Source organism: Glycine soja, chromosome 7 (genome assembly GCF_004193775.1).
Source record: "Glycine soja cultivar W05 chromosome 7, ASM419377v2, whole genome shotgun sequence".
Classification (NCBI taxonomy): domain Eukaryota; kingdom Viridiplantae; phylum Streptophyta; class Magnoliopsida; order Fabales; family Fabaceae; genus Glycine; species Glycine soja.
In genome coordinates this window covers 5,042,941-5,067,721 of record NC_041008.1, presented here as the reverse complement: position 1 = coordinate 5,067,721, position 24,781 = coordinate 5,042,941, and the positions used below count along the sequence as shown (strand labels likewise).

The 24,781-nt window shown below is 28.5% G+C and overlaps 1 protein-coding gene across 3 annotated transcripts; it reads left to right on the top strand.

The window, feature by feature from the left end:
- The first annotated feature begins 14,900 nt into the window (after positions 1-14,900).
- Positions 14,901-21,717, top strand: LOC114418318. 3 transcript variants are annotated; one of them, XM_028383607.1, is made up of 11 exons: positions 14,901-15,286; positions 15,400-15,472; positions 16,101-16,142; positions 16,243-16,315; positions 17,497-17,652; positions 17,823-17,928; positions 18,258-18,440; positions 19,232-19,397; positions 19,717-20,030; positions 20,510-20,599; positions 21,304-21,717. In XM_028383607.1, the coding sequence occupies exons 4-11, from the start codon at positions 16,301-16,303 to the stop codon at positions 21,363-21,365; spliced, it is 1,092 nt and encodes a 363-aa protein (XP_028239408.1). In that variant the 5' UTR covers positions 14,901-15,286; positions 15,400-15,472; positions 16,101-16,142; positions 16,243-16,300; the 3' UTR covers positions 21,366-21,717. The 3 variants fall into 3 exon arrangements, with proteins under 3 accessions (XP_028239408.1, XP_028239407.1, XP_028239406.1); XM_028383606.1 differs by lacking the exon at positions 16,101-16,142 and having other exon boundaries at positions 16,188-16,315; XM_028383605.1 differs by lacking the exons at positions 15,400-15,472; positions 16,101-16,142 and having other exon boundaries at positions 16,188-16,315; positions 21,304-21,694.
- Positions 21,718-24,781: the final 3,064 nt, after the last annotated feature.

Sequence of the window (24,781 nt, the reverse complement as noted above, 5' to 3'; positions counted from 1 at the left end):
GATCTTAGTGTATGTTTGGTTAGTTTATTTTGAATAAACAATTACTAATTCTTGTTAACTTCTTGAAAGAATTTTTGAAAAATAGAAGTAATTATTTATGAAAAATAAGTTGCTATGAAACACTCGCTTGATATATCAGATGCTATTACATATGATTATTATATAATGTATTTTTTTTTCTTCACAAAATCACATATATTTCATGAAAAATAATCATATTTGAGCTAATGAATATGAATGCATATTTTTATTTCAACTGACAATAAATTGATTATATACTATTCATTTTTGGTTTTTAGATAGAAGTTCATAATGTTTCTAGATGATTTATTTATATAATAGATTGTCATAACTATTAGTGCTTTACTTGGGTCCCCCATAGCTGCTTCAAGCCCAAAAGTTGGAAGGGTGGGCAAGGGGTACATAGCAACTTAGGTGAGACATATGTATCCTGCACCTCCCAATATGAATCATATACCTCCTCGAAAGCCTAATGATAAAAAATACCCTCTCTCCTAACACTTCTTCTCCTTCTTCCCTATGACACTTGAGCACCCTCTCTTCTAGAATATGAACACGAGGCCTCCCTCTTGTGTTGTCGTCCTCTGCCCAAGCACAATGACAACATTGATGGAACTCGCCATGTTGTTGATGAAGAAGGCAATGGTGATTCTAGTGCCAAACAACAACAATGTGTCCTCAACGGCGGGACTTTGTTCTTCACTTCTTTGTGGGGCCATCCGAGTGCTTGTGTGCCAAGGTCCCTCCACAACTGACCGTTGATGCAAATGTGGTGTATGCATTGGGGGGATCACGCCCTTAGATGGCGGCATAGGTTCAAGTTTGAAGAAGAAAAGGGGAGTCTTGCGGCCTATTCTAGAACCACTATTCTAGAATAGTTATTTCAGAATATAATTTTTTGTATTCCAAAATGACTATTATGAAAATGTATCCTATTCTAAAATGGTTGTTTCGGAATGGGATGTCTGGTAAAGGGGTATTTTTGTCCGTTGGAGTCTTTAGGGAGGTGTAGGATGCAAAATGAGAGGTACAAAATATAAATGCGTTTGGGTGAGTTTTCATTTTTCTTCAAATGTGAGCATCGTATAGTACAATTTCAAGGTGATGCCCAAAATGTGTTTAGGCCCTTTGTTGATGGGACTACGGACACAAATATGATTGGTGCGTGATGGGTTTAAATTATGATCCAAACATAGCTCCTCGTTAGACCTGTCCAATATGATAAAAATCCATCTGAAACATTGATCTGCCAAGAGAAGTCATTGTTTTGTGATGAATTGATTGCTTCATGTTATAAATTGTAATACTTTCTTTAATAAAATAAAAGATTAAGTAAAAAAGAATATTATTTGGTAAATGATAATTAGTACGAAAGATATACATACAAATTCACACGAACTTTAAATAAAGTAAATTTATTGGGTTAAGCTAATACTCTCTCTCTTGCCCGAAATGTTATCCAATACTTTCATCAGTTATTATTATATTATTATATTTGTAAAAATTTGCACACCTGATTTTCATACTAAATAGCACCTTGATAATATATATTTTCACAAAATAATAATTAGTTGTGTTTAATTAGTAAGCTTAGGGGAGAATGATCATCCATCTTGTGGTCTCAAAAGAATATAACATCTTTTTTATGAATTATAAAGAAATAAACAGATTTTAATGATCTTCTCATGATTTTTAATGAGTATTTATTAGTTCTATTGAGGGCTTACAATTCTAACTCGCCACTTTTAGTAATATTACTTTTTTTAAATAATTTTTTTTTATATAATTTGAATTTAAAACCTTGTTTAAGGATCCGAAATAAGATTCCCTTGGACCTACAAAATATTGAGAGTCGCATGATTTATTCCAAATATTTTCAACTCATAAAAAATTATGATTTCAAGAATACACTTTGGTGGTTTCATATTATTTGATGTTAAAATCTTTTGTTTTTTAAAAACGTTGGACACGTTAAAAACTAAAATCAAACAAAAGAGAAAGTAATTCACCACTCCATGGAGAGAACATCAGTTGAATCCGGGCCCAACGGGGGAGCAAAAGAGCCAAAGTGTGGCCAGCACTTGTCCTTAGGGTTCCAAGTGGCTACAAAAGGTTTTCTCACCAACAAAGGATGCAGACACAATGAAGAAAGGTGATAGAAGTTGATACCTTGTGGTCCTCCCAATAATTTTTTCTAATAAGTTTAAACTAAAGTTCGGTTCAATTCCCCCGTCCAAAAGTAACTAGCTAGTGCTCCTACGGGCACCACTCAAGTTATGGTTACTCAAGTTATGGTTTCTGCATTGTCTCAGCAATGTGCACCAAAAAATTTCTGGTTCATGTGTCAAATGTGTCTTGTCCCTCTAAGGGCTGTGTAGTTGCCTGTGGCTATATCACCACCAACCCAAGTTGTTGCCCCTGTCACGTAAATCACATAAAAAAAATGTGAATACGACTAACTCGTTCATCTTTTAGATTTTGGCATTTTCTTTTTCTTTTGTGATGGGGAGCCTGTTTAATTTTGTGTTTAAACAATTAATTGGTTTACAATTTTTTTTTAATAATTAGCATATCATCCATTCTAGTTGGAACTTCAACTTTCACATTTGCCATTTGAGGAGTTCTGGACACCAAAAATTGCTAGGTCATAAAATCTACCCTATTATTAGGCTGCTCCACACATTCTGCATAATATATAGCTCATTTATTAATCCATTACATATGTTATACGATCCATACATAATTTTCCATCGCGGCTACTCATAAAGTCTTTTTAAATAAGTCCTAAGTGGTTTGAGGAAAGAGTAATATATTAAAAATTATAGATTATTACTTAGCCGATCGAAAGCTTATAAGATAGTTATAGTTTATAAATTATAAGTTAAAAAGATGACAATCTTGAAAAATAAATAAAAAGAAAATAGTAATTAAAAAAGAATTTCAAGTAAATCAATGAGGATTCAATTGAAAGAAGAAAAGCAATTAGGAACTTATAAACTATATATAAACTAGTCAAAGTAATTTATAAAAATAAGTTAGAAAATATTAAAACAATATTATTTTTGTCAAACCAACTTATAAGTTGATCGAACTAGCTTTTAAACTCCTAAAATGACTTCTCAAACATATCCTTAATTCTAAATGTATTGCCAAATACATGAATCAATTATAATATGAGATTGATTTAATTTAATTAATGATTTAAAATTTAAACTCTAAATATATAATTACATTAAATATTCAAAAAAATTATTATTTTCCTAATAATTTTATCCAATTCAACTGGGTTTATTAATTTTATTTTTGATGGAAGATCTATGTCAAGTTGCGGCACCTTATATATATATATATATATATATATATATATATATATATATATATATATATATATATATATATATATATTCGCTGCGGAAAAACCTAGAATTTAGCAATAAGCATGCAGGGTGAAGTAGATTTTGATATTGTGACACGGAACTTGATTTAGTCAGAAATATATGGAAGATGCTACAGTATCATTCATGAACCAATTTACTTTAACGTACGTTTGAGTAGTTGAGCAAAGACTAATAATAGGATTTATCTCTACGTGCTTCAGAATGAGCTAGCGCAAACCTTATGCTTATCCACTAGCAGCTAAAACTGCAATAATTCAACAACATATTTTTGTTTTCCACACGTACATTTTTTTCTACCTGATTTTACGTGATGTTTAAGATTACAAGCTACAATCACACAATTACACGTCCATCTTCTCGATAATTATCGGAAAAAATTATTTAAGGAATTAGTTACTCTATTTTAATTTAAGTGGCTCAAAATTGGTTGGTGACTGAGGTGGTTTTTAGCTGGTGCTGGTGTCATGGTTTTGGGAATGTAGTGTCTACTTTTAAACAGAAGATATGATAGTGATATCACGGCCGGGAAAGTAGTGAACATAATTTAGTCAAGCGTTTATGTATTAAAATTAAAGAACATGTTCATAATTTCAAGCCTCATGACAATGATAAAATGTATGAACAGAAGAACACAAGGTAAACAACCAAAAACAATAAAATATTTCTCTGCAACTTGGAGCTAGGGTTTTCCGATTCTTGCTAGTTGAGTATTAATTAATTGTGTCTGGGGTGTTTTTGCTCAGACCATTCAGCAAAAAAAAAAAAAAAATTAAATACTCACTTTTTTAATGAAGGAATGCATAAAATCAATTACTTTTTTAAATAAGTTACTTGACTTTTCTTAAATCAAGTATCTTATTTCTTATACGTTTTATATTTTTTTCGTTCATCTCAAATATTACTTTTTTAAAAAATTTAATCAATCTCAATCTGAATTTGAATTCAACTTTTGATGTCATATTGAAACAATAAAAATAAAAATGATATATCTTAATTTATATAATTCATTTCCACGAGTTGTTCCTCAATTTTAATTTTTTTATCTCTTTAATATATTCTTAATTATCTGTAATAATATAAAATTTTCATTATTGACAAAGAAGATATTTTAAAATATATTTTATTTATTAATACATGCAATGTAATTAATGTTTAATAATAATGATATTATATTTTATATTTAATTTATTGTTAAATTTAAAAAATTTCATAACACGAAAGCTTTGTAAATAAGACATTGTCATGTTTCCAGTAAATAAAGCTTAAGTACAATATCTTATATATTTTTATTATTGTTCTAAAATTATATTGAAATTATAGTTTTATTTTAATAATTCAGGTTTATCTTTAATATTGACTTTTAATACACGAATTATTAAGATGAAATTTTAAAATATCAATGCCATTTTTTTAATAATATTATACTTAAAAGTTTGTCAATATCAAGGAAAAAACTTTTAAAAAAATAAAAAATAGATTATGCCACCTGAAGTTACAACCCGACCAATTCCTGCAATCCATACATGCAAAGAATTATATGAACGTAATATATATGTTTGGTCAAATTTTTAAACAAGGCAAGTACGTACCACACAACGACATCATCAAAATATATCACCGAATAATTAAACCTTTCATATTTTTCAAAATAGATACAAGTTAGTGAGTCACGTTTCATTTTAACATAAACTTATATATATCTTGGCATTGTACAACTTTCTGAGTTTCTCAAGCTTATAATTATTTTTAAAATTTACTAATTTAGTGATAAATCCAGAATTTTCATAGCTCAAATCAATACGTATGATATTTTTGTACTACAAATTATTTTGAAATATATACAATGCATTAATGTAACATTTTTCTTTTAATTTCACTTTCTGATTTTTAAAATTATGGTACTTCATACATATATTTAATTCATGTGTTTTTTATATATTCATCATAAGATCTAATAAACTAATTCATAAAAATTAAGAAATTTAGTTAAGAACATTAAATTTATTTTAAATTAATATTTTTAAAAAATTATTCTTGTAAATTATCAAAGCTAACAAATATTAATAAGTTATATTTCTCCACTGTCAAGTCAATCTAGAAGTAATGTTAACGAAGAATATTTTTATAAAAAAATAATTAATGCATGAAAAATTTTAGATTAAACTTTATAAAAAAAATTATGAAGTTATTTTTTTAATTTGAACCTTAAATGTATATTATGAGTGAAATGTTTTTGACTTTACCATTAATTGTTGAGGTCATGATTGGTTCAAGTCAAAATTAACTTAATCAAATCCAAACTTTGAATTAATTTAAACTTAGATCATTATTAACATACCTAAAATTTCACTAAATGACTGGCTATATGAGTCAATGCTCAGGTACGGTCAATTTTTATTTACGTATTTAAAATCGTAAATCGATCCTACAGCTGTATCTTATCAATTTAGTATACGGTGCTTTTAATGTAGCAATTTGACTGGCGAATCAAGCTTTGTAACAACCAATAGTCTCTTTTTATTTTCCTTATTATTTTTTTACAAACTAGTTATGAATAATAATAATAATAATAATAATAATAATAATAATAAAGTAATAAACGAATATCCTCTTCGCAATCACGGTTGAATGAGCACCGACAAAACAATTCTTATGCATATCTTAGAATTTGCTTCCTGCATTCAAATCTCAATAATCTCGACATGTATCTATCGTGCTTTCAGGCAGCTCCAAGAAAATCAAGTTATCAATAATTAAAGATTAAAAAATTAATGAATAATAATATGAAACAAATAATAATTGAGGATATATTTGAACCTTTATATGATTGTATTCTTTATAAGAGTGGCAATACAGCCAAGTTTGAAAAGTTTAGTAGGTCTGGTACTATAAAGGCTCTTTTAGCAGTTTGAAAAGTTCACTACTAATTTAGTGTAATTTATAAATAAAAAATAAATTTGTGAATCAATTAATTGCCACGGTAAGTCCCAATTATAGATAGATGATAAAGCTTAATAGTATGTCAACTCATGCATCATTGGCACGAGTTTTCATGTCTTAATGGAAGCTTAATGATTTATTGACTGCAAAATATATTTCCAAACACATTTTTAATAGCATGTGACCAATTAAAAAAATTATATATATTTTAAAATAACTTACATGACTTGATTAGTCTCTCTCTATATCTTTCATAATAAAATATGTCGGTTTTTTTTATAAAGATAGCAAAATGAGTCTATCAAAATTGTCCAATAAAATATAAGATTTCAGCTTAAATTTTTTAGTTCAAATTAAATGTAAAATTTTAGTCCCCAATTATGATCGATGCGGGTTCAGCCCAAAAGACCCCTTTTCGGTTTTATTATTATTTTCTTTCAAGGTTTCTACATAGTTATAAGGTTTATTATTTTTTTTCATTTTTACTCTACAATAAATGCATATGTATAAATTAATTAAAGATTAGGTGAAAAGAATATAATTGACAAAAAAATAAATAATATTATCTTGAACTTAAAAACAACAAATAAATAAAAACAAAAATCTTTCCAAAATCCAATAATTAATAAGGAACAAACAAGAGTAATACATATTATACATAAAAGGCATACCAGGTAATAACAATTCTCATTTGAAGAATAAAAAAACTATAAATTTGAGACATGCAATCATACATATGATTAATATTAAAAGTTATTTTGAAATTCACAAGCATTTTATTTTTTACCATTTTATGTTTCTTACAATGAGAATTGTTTTCATAGTGATCGAATTATGTTAATTGAATCAAATCATAAAATATTAGAGAAGGAAAAATAAAATGATGTAACTTTTTTAAGTGGTCATGTGATTATTAAATAAAATTTAATTTTAATCGCACACAACATTAAATTTTATTTACTAAAATTTTAATTTTAGTTCTAACTACATCTTTATCTCCTTAGTATTGCAATTACGTGCTTTTTAAACTCTAAGGTTCCTATAGTGCTAATTAGTTATGCATATAAAATAGTCATATTAGGATTTTCAAAATACTCTATTAGTATTGTTCTTCAATCAAATATGGAGTTTCATTTCCATAATATGTGAAATAAATGAATTCATTAAATGTCACCCTTAATTGAAGAACAACACCAACCATACATATAATACTGTATCTAAATTTTGTCCAAAAAAATACTCATAATCAATGGTATTTTTGTAAAATTAACTAACGCATAAGATATTTTAGATTGGTTATTGTACAAAGACCAAGTCCAACGTCTTATTTGGATCTTATAAAAAGGATTGAAAGGGAGTAAATTACATTTTAGATTTATAATAAATAATTTATATGATAATATAAGGTTGTTTTTAAATATTAATACTTTAAAAAAATATTAAAATTCAACTTAAAAATAGAGATAAAGGAAATAAATTGAAAGAAACAACAAGTTAAAAACACATATAAAAATATCCCCGTAGAATTTAAAAACTCCTAAAACACGATTGATGAATAATAATACTTCTTAAAATAGTCTAGCACAATATAGTAATTATAATTTTATGTAGCCTGTTATATATAACGAAAATGATTTAAAAAGTTGACTAGTTTAATTGATTGTCCAAGATATGAAAAATAATGATAATGGAAGTTATAAAAAAGAATCATTTGAGAAATGTTTGAATGAGTTATGAGTTGAGAGTTGAGAGAGATAGGCACTAGTAATTAGTAAACGAAAGGCGCCAAAGAGACAAGATGACAATTTTAGCGGTAATTTTGAAACTATTAACGGTCACGCGTCCACCACGATCCCCCGCTAAATGACTGCCACGTGTCCAATTGTGAGCCAGAATGTCCCAGTATCACCTTCTCTTTCATCGATTGCTGTGTGCATGCAAAACAAAACCCTCTCTCACGTGCCTCTCTCTCATTATTTCTTATTATTAAATAATAAATATCTTATTGAGTGAAAATTATTTATTAACTGTTAATCAGTGCACCTAAATTACTAAAACCATGGCTGCTCAGGAGCCACCAGCCAGCCTTTTCTTATCCACCATAAGCCAAGGGAAGGAAAGCAAATCTCTAGTACCAGTTATCCCATTAATGGATGCTATCAAATTAAAATTAAAAAGTAATAAGATTCATTAACATGAATGCTGTGATTAATATTATTTTCTTCTAAAATATATGTTGTTTTGTAAAATGAATGTTATATTAAATATTATTTTACTAAGACTACCCTTAACAAATACTTAATGAAAGTTGTGTATAAAAAAAATTATTAATTAAAAAGATAAAAAATTATCTAATGTTTTCTTTAAAATTTAATAAATTAATTATATTCTTTAATGCTTATAAAAAAAATCTTAAATGCCATATATTTTTCTTAAAGACAGGCATACTTCTGATGATGTAATTGTTTGCATATAAAATTGAACCCATAAATCAACCTCTATATCATATAACCTACAATGAGGTAGATTGAGCTAAATTTTTAGCCTACAATTTAATTGGGTCTAACCAACTTAACCTGAAAATAACTACAATAGGTGAACGTACTTAAATAAGTCAGGTCGACTTAACACCTATATGTAGAATTTAAAGTCAATAAAAGCTCTCGATTTTTGTGCGTTCTCAACATTTACATTTAAAGTCAATAATAGCTCTCAGTGATTTTTAACTTTATAATTATTTTAATTAGTATTTAGTTTTTCAATCAACAATAAGTATAACTAGAGAATATAAACCACAATTGAAATAATACATTAATTATTCTAATGTTTAAAAACTTAAAACGACGTATTTTGCACTCGCATTTTTTTTTTATATTTTAATTCGGAAATATTTTTTAATCTCTATATTTGTTACGTATTTATTTATAGTCATGCAAAAAAAATAAAAAATACTTAGCTTATGGAAGAGTTGAATATATAAAGAATAGTACTTACTTTAGAATAAGATTTCATGAAATGCAATATGGAAGGTGGCATGGAGAGGGTTGGACCACACACTAATTGGGAATGGCAAGAAATTAATTGATTGATGATGGCATAGATGATCATGTCATGAACACAAACAATCAACAACTTGGGACTGCATTTAGGGTTTTTGTCATTTTCCATAGATCCTCTAATTAGCCCAGGGCAATCAATTTGATGGCTTTTGCACTTCATTCATTCCCTTCTTTTTCACCCTGCAAATACAAAAAAGTCTTCAAAAAGGGAACACACACATACTCTTGCTTTGTGCAGAGGAAGCCCATGCCAGTAATTGGTTCAATGATTTTGCAATCTCAGCATTGCAGGAGCATTTCTTCACCGCAAATTGTTAACAAGTGTCTTCAACAACATATTGGTTAAAAAATTTAAAATAAAAATATTGTAAAGTATAATATTTGACTATTTATTATCTTTTTTACGTTGTCTAATAATTTATGTAATAAATATTTTTTTTAGTTTTTCAAATAATGTCTTAAATACATTAATTAGTAATGCTCTTTCTTTATAAAAAATAGAAAATGACATTTATTATTATGTGTTTTTTGTGAAAAAATAATCTATTGGTTAATAAAATAAGTGTCAATGATTTTTTTCATGGATTTATTTAACAGGTCTTTTTAATTAATTGTACTCTTCATGGATCAGAGTTTTTTTTTTTTTATATAAGCAAATGTTATTAATCAGTAGTATCATCATATTATTTAACATTCATGGGAAATAAAAAAAAATACTAGTATATATGAGTTAGGATGGCTGATTTTGAGTAAATTATGATTGCCACGAACTAAAACGAGTATATGCATGCACCAAAGTTTTTTTTTTATCGTTATATATTAGTGTTAATTTATTAATTTTTGTTATTAAAAGATATGATATTCAAATCAATAATTTCTCTCTTCCTCATTTTTTCTTTTATCAAGTTAATTTTATATCTTATTCACATGCATGAACCAACGTTTGAAATCTCTAGATAATAATAAAAATTTATGATAAAGTCAATACATTGTTGGCAAGTGATAAATACATGTAAAAAGCAACCTAATATTATTTTTACCTGCTGCTAAAATTTCAAAAATTAAAAATGTCAAACTATGAATAAAACTTGATATTATTATAAATGTCCAAAAATATCATATTCGTAAAGAATAAACATAAACGTATTCTTCTAAATGTAAAAAATATATCAGATATTAGTCTAAAGTACAAATTCTAAAGTATATTTTTTTAGACCAGTATCTAAATATACTACTATTAGTATTAAAAAATATAGAATATCTAATCCAATATTTCTTATTTATATTATTATTTGATATTTTAGTGCATAACATAAAATACAAGTAGAATCCCCTGTGAACGAGCAAGGACCACATTGTAAGGCAAAATACTCCCAGGTGTAGCCCATGCTGGATTATTAATATTTTGGGTCAAAGCAATGATTTTTTTTGAAGTAACTCATTTCGTACTCGAAAAATCTATATATGAACAAGTAATATTAGATATATTTATAAGTTTCTGAGTTCAACTTGGACTGAATTATTTGACACAAGACTTAAGGCCTTTTAAGGGTAATATTATGTTGTCTTTAGTATAGTGACAAATTAATTTTATTCCATGTCAATGTATGATTTATTATAACAAAATGTGTCTTAGGAACTTGTAGTGTTTACGTATTGGCATTGGTCGACACTTTTGATTTTTGGTTGGTGCAGATTAAGCCTTAAGTTCAGTTTAGAATAATCGCCGATACTTGAGCTCACAATCTCATTTAAAGCAACTTGAACTCCTTTATTTTATTTTATTTTTGGTTCATCCAAAGAAGCAACATGAACTCCTTACTATCTCGATTAATAAGAAGTGTTTAAAAATATGTAAAATATTGTGTTTAAAATAAATCATAACCTTGATTCAAATGGAGATGATTGAGAAATTTTTAAGGGTATTGTTTTGGACACCCAACATAACATGTGAGAAATTCATGTTATTAATTAATAGAATGCTTTAACCAACTAAACTAATGGATCAAATATGTTATAAAATAAGTAATATTATTATATATGATATTAAAATTTTTAATGTACAGTAAATTTGTATAATAAATTTTTATCTAATAATTAATTTGTTTACATATATAAGTTGTAAATAAAAATCATAGGTTTAATAAAAACTTATATATGTAAAAAAAAAACATTATTAACACAAATCTACTAATGCATTTTTTTATATTATTAAAGTTAATTTTGATCTAATAGTATATTATTTTACATATATAAATATCTAAATACATTATTCAATTAAATATCAAATTTATTTAATTTTCAATCACTGTAATAAATATCTAAATACACTATTCAATTAAATAGCAAATTTGTTTAATCATCAACTATTATAATAAACATCTAAATACATCATTCAATAAAATATCATATTTGTATAATTTTCAATCATCGTAATAAACATCCAAATACATCATTCAATTAAATACCAAATTTATTTAACTATTAATTATTGTAATAAGCATCTAAATAAACATTCAGTTATATATAAAATTTTGTAAATATAAATGTATAAAAAATTATAATTTTAAAAAAAATTTAAAACATACGAATTAACAATCCATATGCTTCATACGCACCTCTTCTTCTCCGACGACAAAAAATTAACAAACTTCACCGTATATTCATAAATAATGCACTTACACTACACTACGAACAATAATAAACACGAATAAAAAGACACTAACAAAAATAAGTTACATTAAGATTGAGTGCCTCACGTAGTCCCCAAATTTTAACAAGGAAAAGCATTTAATATCATGTATTTATTACTCTTTACCTAATATCTTAGAATACTTATTGAAATTACAATCCATTAATTTAGTTTCTATAATGATATTTTTTTATAAATTTAGAAATTAGATTGATCGTTACTACTTCCTCCGTTTTAAAATTATAGATGTTTTAACATTTTAATCTTGTTTCAAAACTATACATGTTTTATAAATCCAATATTAAATTTATAATTTTTTTCAATTGTACACTTATTTGAAATTATTAGTGCATTAAATATGTTTTTTTATCTAAGATAGACACTAATAATTACCCACTCATGAATGAGAATATCCACTTAATATTGTCTCTAGATTCTCTACTATCCAAATATTTTTGGTTAACCATGATTCCAACAACATGAATAAATATGAGTATTTTAGACAAAAAAAATATCAATTAATATTTCTTAACAGGAGTGCAGTCACCTTAAACATTTGTACTTTTGGAACAAAAAGAGTAGTAATTTTAGCTGTTAATTTGATAGAAAAAAGATAATCTATTCATTTGATAGTATTAAAAACCTACACTATCATTTAATCATAATTATTATGAAAGATAAGTTTATTACCTTTTTATAATTTATTTTCCTTAACGTCATATCAGGCCATAAATGCTCATTGATTAACAGTGTAATTTTTTGGATTCTTGTTATTCGGTTGGGGAGTCAGTGTGAGATAACAAAAAAGTCATAGAAATTAAGTACCTTAGTTGGATTTGAAGTTTACTTTATTTGAAGAGTGTTAAGACTCTTATTAAGTAAAACTTGTTTGAATTGAGACCTAAATTGAAACAAATTTAAATGAATGTGTTTTGATAATTTTATTATACATATTATTTGTTTTTTTTAATCTTTTTAATTTTTATTTTAAAGTAAACATTTATTTTAAATAAGATAAACATACTCTCTCTTTCATTGGTATTGATCATTAATTGTAATAATTCAAAAGAGTATTAGAGATCAACAAGGGGTTGAGTCCAGTAGAAGGAGATAATCTCTTACCATGTTTGAATTTTAGCTAGAAGATGTGTTTATGATTAGCATTGACCGTGTCTTGAATAGAACTGTCTCCGAAACGCATGAGAATAAAAAAACAAAGAGTACAGACTTAGGTTTGATATCATGCATGAACATTAAATTCATTATTTTATAATTTAGAGGAGTGTTTTTTTATATTATTTTGAATTTTTAATCTATTATTTAAATTTTAATAAATATATGTTATCAAATATGTCACTAAATATTTAAATATATTTTTATATATACACGCTAAAAAAATGTTACTATTAGAGTATTATCCTAAGTAGGATTCGTTTTCACTTTGATATCATACATGTTCTTTTTCGACTTTTTTTTTTAATAAAAAAGTTGATTTAGTTTTTTTTAGGTAGTTTGTATGCTTTATTTGAGATAGTAAAAATTGAGAAATTATAAAATAATTTATTTTTTATTTAATTTACTTTTGTAAGCTTTAAACATCATCTAAAAATGTTTTAATTGTAAATTAAATGTTAATAAAAAAATTCCATCTAATTTTGGTTGGAATGGAAGGAAAAAATAAATTATATTAATGTTAATTATTTAAATTTATACTTGATAATTTGATTAATTTCATATTAAATTATTTTCAAATTTTAATTTCAAATATATTTACATCATGATATCTTTATTTTTAACTTGAATTGCTTCAAAAAATTATATTAAGTCATTTATCTACATAAATCTTGTTTTTAGTTTTATTATTGTTAATTGTATTTTAAATTAAATTAGTTTAAAAAATAACTTGTTCATTAAATATATATTTTTAGAATAAATCTCATAAGAAATTAAACTTTATTAAAAGGAATATATTTGCATAATTAATTTATAATAGTTAATTAAATATTTTTCATAAATAAATATCTTAAGAAATGAAACTTTATTAAAATAAATAAATATTTTTTTGTGAGTAAATTTCAACCAAATATTCATGGAGAGGTATATTTTATTTAATGATAAAATTTTGTATAAATTTTATTTGCAAGGTCTAAATTTTAGTATAAAAAATATTATTAAATAATTTTGTATTATCATTTTATAATAATCATTATAAAAGATACAATAATTTGTCATATTATTGTTCAACTAAAATATACACCAATGAAACTTATATAAGAAAATAAAATAAAAATTAAGTTCATATAATTGTTAGTGTAAAATTTTAGTTATAAAATAATTTTTTCTTAATTCAGTTGAAAAAATATATTATAATTAAGGTAATTATTTAAAAATAGCTATTATTAATAAATAATAAATACAAATGATATTGATTATATTTCTTATATTTATTATTACATTTTATTATCTTAGAGAATGATTATGAAACTATCACCAGATATCTCACTCTAGAATAAAATCTTACTTTTTATTTTACATATATATTTCATTGAGACCGAAGCCGAGAAAACAAGAGCCGTCAAAGCCGTATGAGAGAACTGTAACACTTTTTTATATTTTTCATAATAAACTCTTTTTCTCTCTGTTATTTTTCTAGGAAAAAAATAAAAGAAAGACCAAACCGCATGAGTCAAGAGAAGTCACTGTCCCAAATTGTTAGTAGACTATATAATATATATTTTTCAAAATTTGATTTTCGTTATTATTCTAAATTTTCCCACACGCTATCTCTTTCACTTTCACTTCACCTTTTGCACAGAACAACCCTCTCTCTCTCTCTGTTATTTTCTTGCAGCACCTTCATTGTCACTCAGACTTGTGTCCCTAATGTAAATATCATTTTCCACCCTTTTCAAAATATCTCCTTAAACCTCAAATGCTATTATTATTCACTGTCCACACTTCTTCTTTCCTTCAACCTCAACCTCAACCTCAACCCCCACTTACCAGTTTTCCCAAATTTTCGTTCTTTTTTCCTTTCCATGAGTTGATGCATCTTTTTCAAGCTAATTAAGCTTGAATTAGCTGGTGGGGCTTTTTAAATTCGTCGATAAAAAAACAGTGTTCTGCTTTTTTTCTCTTGTGTTTTTTGGTTGCAGATTCAGGAACTGGTGTGTGAGGTAATATATTTGCTAGATCTTCATTCCCCCTTTTTTTGGCTTCATGGGCTGTTTTTTTGGGGCATTGGGGCTTCCTTGTGGTTTTGTGGCTCAAAAAGTTTATTCCTTTGAAGGAGTTGTTTGCTTGATGAATCTGTGTGCCGCTTCCACTTCAGTTCTCAATTTCTTATCGACAATCGAGATCTGGTCTGTTTTAAATTTGTTAATTTGTTTAACTATTCCTTTCATTTTTTGAGATTTGAAAAAAGGTTTTTTTTTTTTGTACCATTTGAATTAATTGTAGATACTCAGAATTCATTGGTGGAAGGCATTGTTTCACCGACTGCAATTTTTCTGAAAGTACTGCATGATTGCATTCCCTCCTCCCCTTTTCTCGTGGCTGTTAAAATTGTGATGTTAATTATTGCCTAGTCTTATCGTGAATCAGAACCGACTTTGATTTTTAACTTTTCCTGCTGAAGAAATTCAAAATTCATCTTAAAGGCTGTGGCTGCACATCTGATTTATTCTTTCAAAAGGAATGTTGAAATTACTAAGTTGACTGAAAAAAAAGGCTATGGCAATTGTGATGTTTTACAGCATCTGTACTAAGTTGCTTATGTCTACTTTAGTGTTGTAATGAATGTAATTGCCATCCTTCCTTTTGGAGAAACTTTTCATTTTAAAATGTACAATTAATGGACCTCTTTATAGAGTTGTAACAGTACAGGCAAGTGCCAGCTACATTTTCTGTACCATATGAAGTTCTCTCTGATGTAGAAGATATTATTTCTCATATTTGTTTAAGGGTATTTTGATATGGATTTCTTTGTAGATGGTTTTTGTTGACTTAAAGAACCACGTGCTTATTTAAGTGGTATGATTTACAATTTTCTCATTACTCCTCTTGTTTGATATGAAGATTTCTTCAACTTGGGGTGTCATTGACATAAATGCAAACAATCTTGAATTTGAAGGCAGTAAGTGATTACTTAAATCCCTGAAAGACATGCAGTCAGCCTTCGTTCTGCTGAAATGAAGAACTTGCAGGTTCTCCCACGATATGCTTTTTATCTTGGTAGTTGGTACATTGTTTGCAATATCCACTATCGCAACGGTTAATTTTGTGGATCTAATGCACTTGGACGAATTGGCTGCCAACATTGAGAATATATATTCATGATATGGTTCCTTTTAAAATACAGTTATAACCAACCACTTTTAGGCATGCTGAGAAAAGGACCTATTTACCCTTATGAAATTACTTAATTCAATCAATATATGCATATATTTACCCTGTATTAGCTGAATCTGTAACATCAAAGATGAAAACATGATTGCGATTTGATATATTTTCTTTCATCCAACTATCAAAGTTTAAGCATTGAAAAGTTTCTAACTTGCAAACTTTAATAGATAGTTTTAACCCAATTTGTTGTTAGTAGTAGTTCTACAATTACTGAGAACACATTCTTATTTTGTATGTCACCAATTCTTTATAGAGTTCATCTGTAAGTTTCCTTAATTCCTCCTATTTAATAGCTTTGTTGTTTGTGTGTTTAGATAGGACAATTTTGTTTGCGTGTATGGCATTAGTTTAGTTGCTTTGGGGGAAAACCCTGATATGATGTGCACTTGTGGACCAAGGGGTTGACATGATGAGAGAAAAGGAATGCTAGTTAATATAAGGAATTTTACAGTAATACAAGGAGATGATGGTTTGTTTTTTTAAAATTTGAAGAAATGGAGGTTTTGCATGGTGGTTTGTTATCTGTCGCTGGTGTGGCCAGCAATAACTAATGAATGAGTTAACGGGAGTCAGAACCCTCTGAATCTAATTGTCATAAAATAGGAATCTACCTGAACAAGTTTGGAGTGAAGGTCTATTACTTTATTAAAGGCAGTGATATAATTCTTTTCTCAAAATTGACCGTGGTGGAGGTTAGTGAGTGGCAAAATTAACTATTTCACTGAAAAAAACTTAAATATCCATGTCATTTCCAGTTGTGTAATTTGTTGTAATGCTTTGTTAAGCAAACTAATGTGTACATATTTAAATCTCTAACAATTAATGAGCTTTGGGCCTGTTGTATTCAGTATTAAAGAATATTTTCTGGCTTTCTTCTCTCACAGTGATGCAAACTCTGCCCAATCATCTGGATTTCCTTTGTAGCGCTTGTAGCTGCTTGCATACATTATAATTAAACAGCTAATCTTTTATGGATTTGCAGACCTCGGAGGAATTACAGTCATCGACTCAAGCTTCTCATGAGCCCAAGAGTGAACAACCAAACAATCACACAACTGATGCTCCTGTTACAGACACAGGCTCAGCATCTGCTACAAGTAATGACAGCAAAAAAGTTTCACGGCAGGATATTGAGTTTGTAAGGATATATATTCTTTGCTAAACCTTTGACTAGTTTTCTGTTATTGCCTACTTTTACGTGCACATCCTATATCGTGTGGATTGTATTTTATAAGGATGATTTTTGGAAGCTAATCTGATCTAATCTGTTTTTTTTGCCTTTTTGATTAAATATTCAAACTTTTGTAGGTTCAGAATTTAATAGAAAGATGCCTACAGTTATATATGAATAAAGATGAAGTGGTTAAAACACTACTGACTCGGGCAAAGATAGATCCTGGATTCACAACTCTTGGTAGGCATCTTAAGGTCTCTGTCATGCCATTTATGTATTGCATTGTAAATTGTAATTAATAATAGTCTACTGTATATGCTGTTCATAGAAAACCTTTGTATCCTTGTTAATGATTTTCCATGTTTTATTTAATCAAACTGGTTATCAGATCCATGTGTTTGTCTGTTTTCTTACATGGAAATCATCACAATTGAATAGTTGAGACATTTTCTGTTATAAAAAACATAGCATTACTTGCATTCTTGTATATTTTCCATACCTTTTATAAGTGGATGCAAACTCAAGTCCCATTTCTTTCAATGCTTTGTAATTGATCTTTTTTAATTCAGTATGGCAGAAGTTGGAAGAAGAGAACGCTGATTTCTTCAGGGCCTACTATATCAGGCTAAAATTGAAAAAGCAAATACTATTATTCAATCATTTACTTGAGCATCAGTATCATCTCATGAAGTGTCCAATGCCTGCAAAGGTTCCATTGGCTCCAATACAGAATGGAATCCATCCAATGCCTGGTAAATTCTTGCCCTCTCATCAGTCAGCATATGAGTGTGTGTGTTTGAATCCGAAATATATTCACGTCTTTGCAATTTGCATGACTTAAAGTAAACTATGAGTTGAGACTTGAGTGATGGCGCCTGGATTTCACTTCTCATGTTATGCAATCTTTCTCACTGCATTCTAAACTTCATGGTCAACAACAAGGAGCAAATCATGGATCATGTCTCACGGAAAAGTTCTTAAATGATACTTTCTTCACTTTATGAGAATGAAAAAAATAGTGTGAAGATTCTCAGGATTCTTGGAAGTTCCCTAAAACCAGAGGCTTTGCTATATCATTGCTGTGAAAACTTAGTTATATTATTTATTAAAGAGAGATATTGAGCTAATCAGCAATTAAAAACATTAGTGCTATTACGACTTATGAGATTGTTCATATGATTGTTTGGAAACTTTCCTTTTTTGTATTCTGAAGCACAAAAATTGGAAACCCCAGTATTTTCTTGTTAGTCTATTCATTCCTGGCTTTCTATTGCCCTCAGTTGAGGAAGGGAAACCTTGTATAATTAGTTGAGTGTTATTTTTGATGGATTCCTGGGGATTTATTTTGCTGTATTAGTTCTTGTAAATATTTTTATTGGCCTGCCAGTATTTGATTTTTTTGCATAATCTTTTTGTGTTTATTGCTTAGTACATTTCAGTCTTAAAAGATGCATTAGATCATAGATGCATAAGTTCACTTCTTTGCTTTATCTTTTTCTCATTTCCCTGCAGTATTCTTTAACACCATTTGTTTGCAGTGCAGTCAACAACCTACCTATGGGGTATCCAGTGCTACAGCAGCCTCCCATGCCAGCAACAGGTCAACCTCATATTGACTCCATGGGTTGTGGTTTATCAAGTTGTCATGTAGTTAATGGAGTCCCTGCCTCAGGCAACTTTCACCCCATTCGGATGAATTCTGGAAATGAGTGAGTACTTTCTCTATTTCACATAATTCCTTTATGTTACTCATAGGGGACAATATTACAATTAAGATTGTCTGTAGATGGTCTTGCATGGCTAGCTTTTGTAGTTGTCTGAAATGTGTAAATGTGTTTTGTGGTTAAGTAGTCAATGATTTCATCAATGAACTGCTTAGTCATGTGACTGATATTGTATTTCTAACTGTTTGTGTTTTTTCATTATGTACATTTTATGCTCAGATTGTTGTGGCTGTCCCGCACTTAAATATAAGTTAAATTTATGTTATTTTAAAAATAACCTTCTTTGCTTTTGTCCTTGTTGAAGTATGATGATGGACCACAGCGCTCCTGATATGGTTCCTGTTATACCACCAAATGGTACAATGTCATCTGTCTCAGAAATGCCTGTGAGTCCGACATCAGTAGCATCCAGTGGTCATTTTCCCTTCACTGCATCAGAAATACCAGGAATGGGCGCAGATACATCAGCTCTTGATACGGCATTTACATCTGATGTGGTAAGTTCAGTAGGACTACAGCTTGCAGCAGATGGTGGCAATGGAATTTCTAGATCGCTGGATCAAATTCAATGGAATTTTAGCCTATCTGATCTAACGGCAGATTTGCCAAACTTGGGAGGTGATTTCTTATTTGACTCTCTGATTCACTTTTATATATGCAGTTAAAGTTAGTCAGATGTCATCAGGGAGTGAAGTTGTTTGAGATGTACAACATATGTTGAGTTTGTGATCTGTTATGTCATTCATCTGCCCAAAGTAATCTGAATATTTGAGAAGAAAAAGATGAATTAGTCAGAATATGTTCTGATAAAAATGAAGCAGGAAGCATTAACTATCAATATTGGATTTTGAGTAAAATTAGACTGTGTTGGTCTTTTTGTTTCCTTATCTGTGAATAACTGTTGTTAGATTTCATGTAGTTATCACAAGATATCTGATGTAGGTATTAATGTCTCAAGGGCTATTGGTTCCAAACTTCCAAGTTAACGGCTGATACTTAGAAATGACTAAATGCAGTCAACAATAATACTCAGGAATTTATAAATGTTCAATCATTGTTGGTGTCTTCTTGCTTTTACTGTCTTGAGTTCTTTGCAGATCTAGGAGCTCTGGGAAACTATCCTGGTTCACCATTTTTGCCATCTGATTCAGACATTTTGCTAGAATCTCCTGATCAACAGGATATAGGTAATGTTAAATACATATATATCTTGTTTTTAAATGTCCTCAATTTTAAAATTATTGATGAATAATAGTTGCCCAACAATATTTTGTTAACAATCAAATAGATGTCAGTTCTAGACCACCGGTCCACTACTGACTCCATGGGCAAGAGTAGTGTCAGGGGGTTGCATCACTGTGAAATAGGGTTTTGCTCGTGAAATAGATAAAAGAAGGTTAAATTAATCTATATTTACTAATAGTTTAGATTTCATAACTAGGTTATACTTTAAAAAAGATATTAGTTGGATCCCTGTAGTGCTCTCTAACTATAGGTGGATTCAGGGACCGCAACACAATTTTCTTGTTTTTCAGTTTATGAAACTATAGGGACCCAATTATAAAATTTGAACAATAGGTACACATGAAAATTTCCAGTGTATGTTAACTTGATAAAATTGTTTGGACTTGATAAAAGCGTGATTTACTATCAAAACTACAATGTGGACATTAGAATGAAATCTAAATTTTATGAATTGGATTAATTAGTAGAGCACCTTATAACATAGAGGATCCAGTTTGACACATTTTAGTAGCATATGGTTTCCGAAATGGCAATATACATACCGACAAATGCTTGAATCTATCTGAAAATTTCTGCTATTGCTTTTTAGTTTTTAGAGTGAAGTTCTAGTGTTGATTTAACAAAGATACCTTTGTTTTCATTTCAGTGGATGACTTCTTTGTTAATTCTGAGCCCCCATGCTCTCAATCAGATGAGGAGAAATCTTGAGGTGAGGCGAGTTGCATGTTTTACATTAATTGTTAGGTTAGGGAAAATTAGTATTAATAAATGTCATCTAGCTTACATGGCATACAGGTTTACTGTTACCTAAGTGTAGGCAGCCTGATTTATATCATCAGGGTGAAGATAGAGAATGTCAATTTTCCATGTAGTAGCAAACTAGCAATCTTTTGCATTCTTTTAAGAAATCTGTTATCAGGATGAGTTGGGACAGTGGTTAGGATGTAATTGATTTGATGCATTTGGATTATATATGTATATTGTTTGGATCCTTGTCAGTCCATTGGTTGGTGTGATATCTGATTCACATTGTTTCAGAGCAATATTTTATTTCCTTGACACTCCAATGGTGTTTAATTAATTGTTGTAGCAACACAACAAGATTACCAGTTCATCTACTAACAGCATGGTTCAATTAACTTGTACTTCAATTAGAAATGAGTGTAGTGGTTGATCATATACTATTGTTGAAGCACAAATCACTGCATTGTCTTTGATTGTTGCTTTAAGATTACTAAAGATATTCTTCAACATAATTAAAAACTAGCCATTTTCCTAGTGGAAGTCTTGGCCCTCTTTGTTACAAATGACTTTGCTTCTGCTCGGAAGGTCCAGCGTTTTTTTTTTTCTTTTTTCTTTTCCTTTTAATATTTGACTCGTTATCTTTATTTATTTATTTATTTGTAGTGCGACTAACCTTATTCAGATATTGACATTGCTCCGTTTAGCAATGTTTTTCTTTTTTTATTGACTCAAACTTCTGATTTTGCAAATGCCCTTCAACCCCTAATGTTTCTAATATGTATGGTAACCTGAATTCACAAATACCACATGTATTAAATTCATAAGACGTGCCTTTCTCTAGAAAATTTTAACTTTCACGTTAATGATAATGTCATATTGTCATTGACACAACTATGAATTCTAGTCATTTTTCTTAAAAAACCCGGACTCATTTTGTTAGAAAAAAACTACCTTATTTGACGACAAAATGCTTTTTGTAAACTACCTTATTTGTCTAGTTATCAGTTTGGGCCCTAGGGTTTTTGTCCCTAGTCCTAAGAAAAATTATTTTTCAAACAAGAATAGAAGTATAGAACATAATCAAGAGGTGTCGGTAATAAATAAACGCCAAAACTATATTGTCATTCCCCTAATAATCAAAGCAGTAATAAATAAACTTTTGCTTTACTAGTGGCAACCTAAAATGAGGATGGTATGGTCCATCAACTTTCATGAAACTTGTTAAAAGTATCGGTGTTTTAAAAATCGAATAGGTCGTCAACACGATTGAGATACAGGTTGATGAATTATTGGTCAACCCAATGGGTAGTTAAATAGCATGAATCGGTGTATTAACAATATATATATATATATATATATATATATGTTATTGTCTTAATACCTGTTTTAGTCTCTCAATTTGAGAGTCTTATTTTTTTTTACCATCAATAACCATTAGGCAGAAAGCGTGCTTGGTAGGCAATGCATTAACTTGACTAAATTGACATGCAAATTGTACTTTGATGAGTCTTTGAAATTTTAATACTTTGAAGGACTTAAATGGAATTATACTTTTAGGTACTAAAGTGATAATACAAAAAAAAATGATTTCACGTGAGAGAGATAATTTTTAATTTATGAGTTAAGTTTTGAGATTGAGTTAGACACAAATTAAAATTTAAAGTTGATATAACAGTTGATGTGCATTTTTGAATTACAATTTGCAGTAAGATTGAGTTAAATTTAAATTTGTAAGTCTTATTTCTATAAATCTCAATTTTCAGATAAAATCTTAACGTGCAAACGCATTTTGGAGGATAACCGGTTAAACATGACAAAAACTGAGTTTACTTTTCAAATTGAATTTGAAGCACTCCAAATGAAATACCAAACATAGCATATTTTATTGGGTCTATTGGATCACTATCATCTAATCATTATCGGACCACCTGCACATAATAGGGGAAACACAAGAAATGAAAGAATCTATGTGCTTAGCTATTGACTCAATGAGTAAGAAAAGATTCAAGGACAAGAAGTTTGAAAACAATTCCTAGTGTGTATAACTTCACTTTTCGAATGTGATTTTTCATCTTTCGAATGTGATTTTTAGAAGTTAATAGTTATAACTTTTACATCTCAAACATGATTTCTTCATTTTTAATGAATTTCCTAACATGCTATCCAACCATTTTGATTGACTTTTTTGGGGTTGATTCTATAGGAGACAGTCGAATATGGTCTTTGCCTTTCATCCGATCCAATTAACATTTAGGGATATCCTTTCTTACATTAAAGTGAGCTTTTGGTAGTTTTATGCTTGTCTCTCCCGCTTGTCTATGTCTTTATGGGTTTGCACATGTCCTCAGAATAGGGAGTGTGTCTCTTACCATGTTTGAATACCTTTAAAAATCACGGTGGCTACCTCAAGACCATGATGCCACCGTGATTTTCCAAAAGCAACAATATATTTCACATTCACCGTGAAATTAAAATTGATTTTAACTTACCTCACCATCATCTCAAACATGCTATCTATCTACCAAAGCTAATAAAATTTTAGGGGATATTCTTTTTCAGTTTAATAATAGCGTCGCTTTCTTCATTGTAAAAAAAGTTGCAAAAGTATTACAGAAATAAAATTTATCATAATGTAATACGCATGAGATTTATAACATATCTTAGGTTCGTATTTAGTAATATCTGCATGTACTTGAGCTACCTTATGGACTTGGACTCTAGTAGACTTTTTACATCCTCAATCAACAATCATATGGTTGTCGTTGGCTTTATTCCACTTTTTTTTTTAATCAGCTTAGAATTAATGTCTCATGAGAAATATGTGATTTATATAAGAACTAATAAATAAATAAATAATTATTAAATTGTAATAGGGAATAAATAGAAAATTTTTTTAGAGATATTAATTGATGGGAATAGTGATTATAACTTATAAATGGATTAATATCCATTAATATGAAGGTTTCTTTTCTGATAGAAAAATATTCTCTCTCATCTCTAAGTATCATAGAGAGATAAAAAAAAAGTTAATGAGTGAAATTTTATTTTCCTCATCTTCTAAGAAATTAAAGTATACTAGAAAAAAATCTCATTATAAAGAAAGATACATATTATTTATGTATTATTTGTAAAAATTATATATTTCAAGATCCTATAAATTTCTTATAATTGTTAATCTAAAAAATCGTTATAGTTTACCTATCATATTGGTAAGTGCATCACATAAAAAATCTTTCTCTGAAGGCTTAGTGCAACAGCTTTGCTTTGTTTAGTTTTGAACTCCTCTGCTTCATGCTTTGGTTCGAGGGGTAAGTAAGTAAAGGAAACAGAGAAGGGACTTTACACTTATCAAGAAACCTTGACATAGCCAAGATTGATGT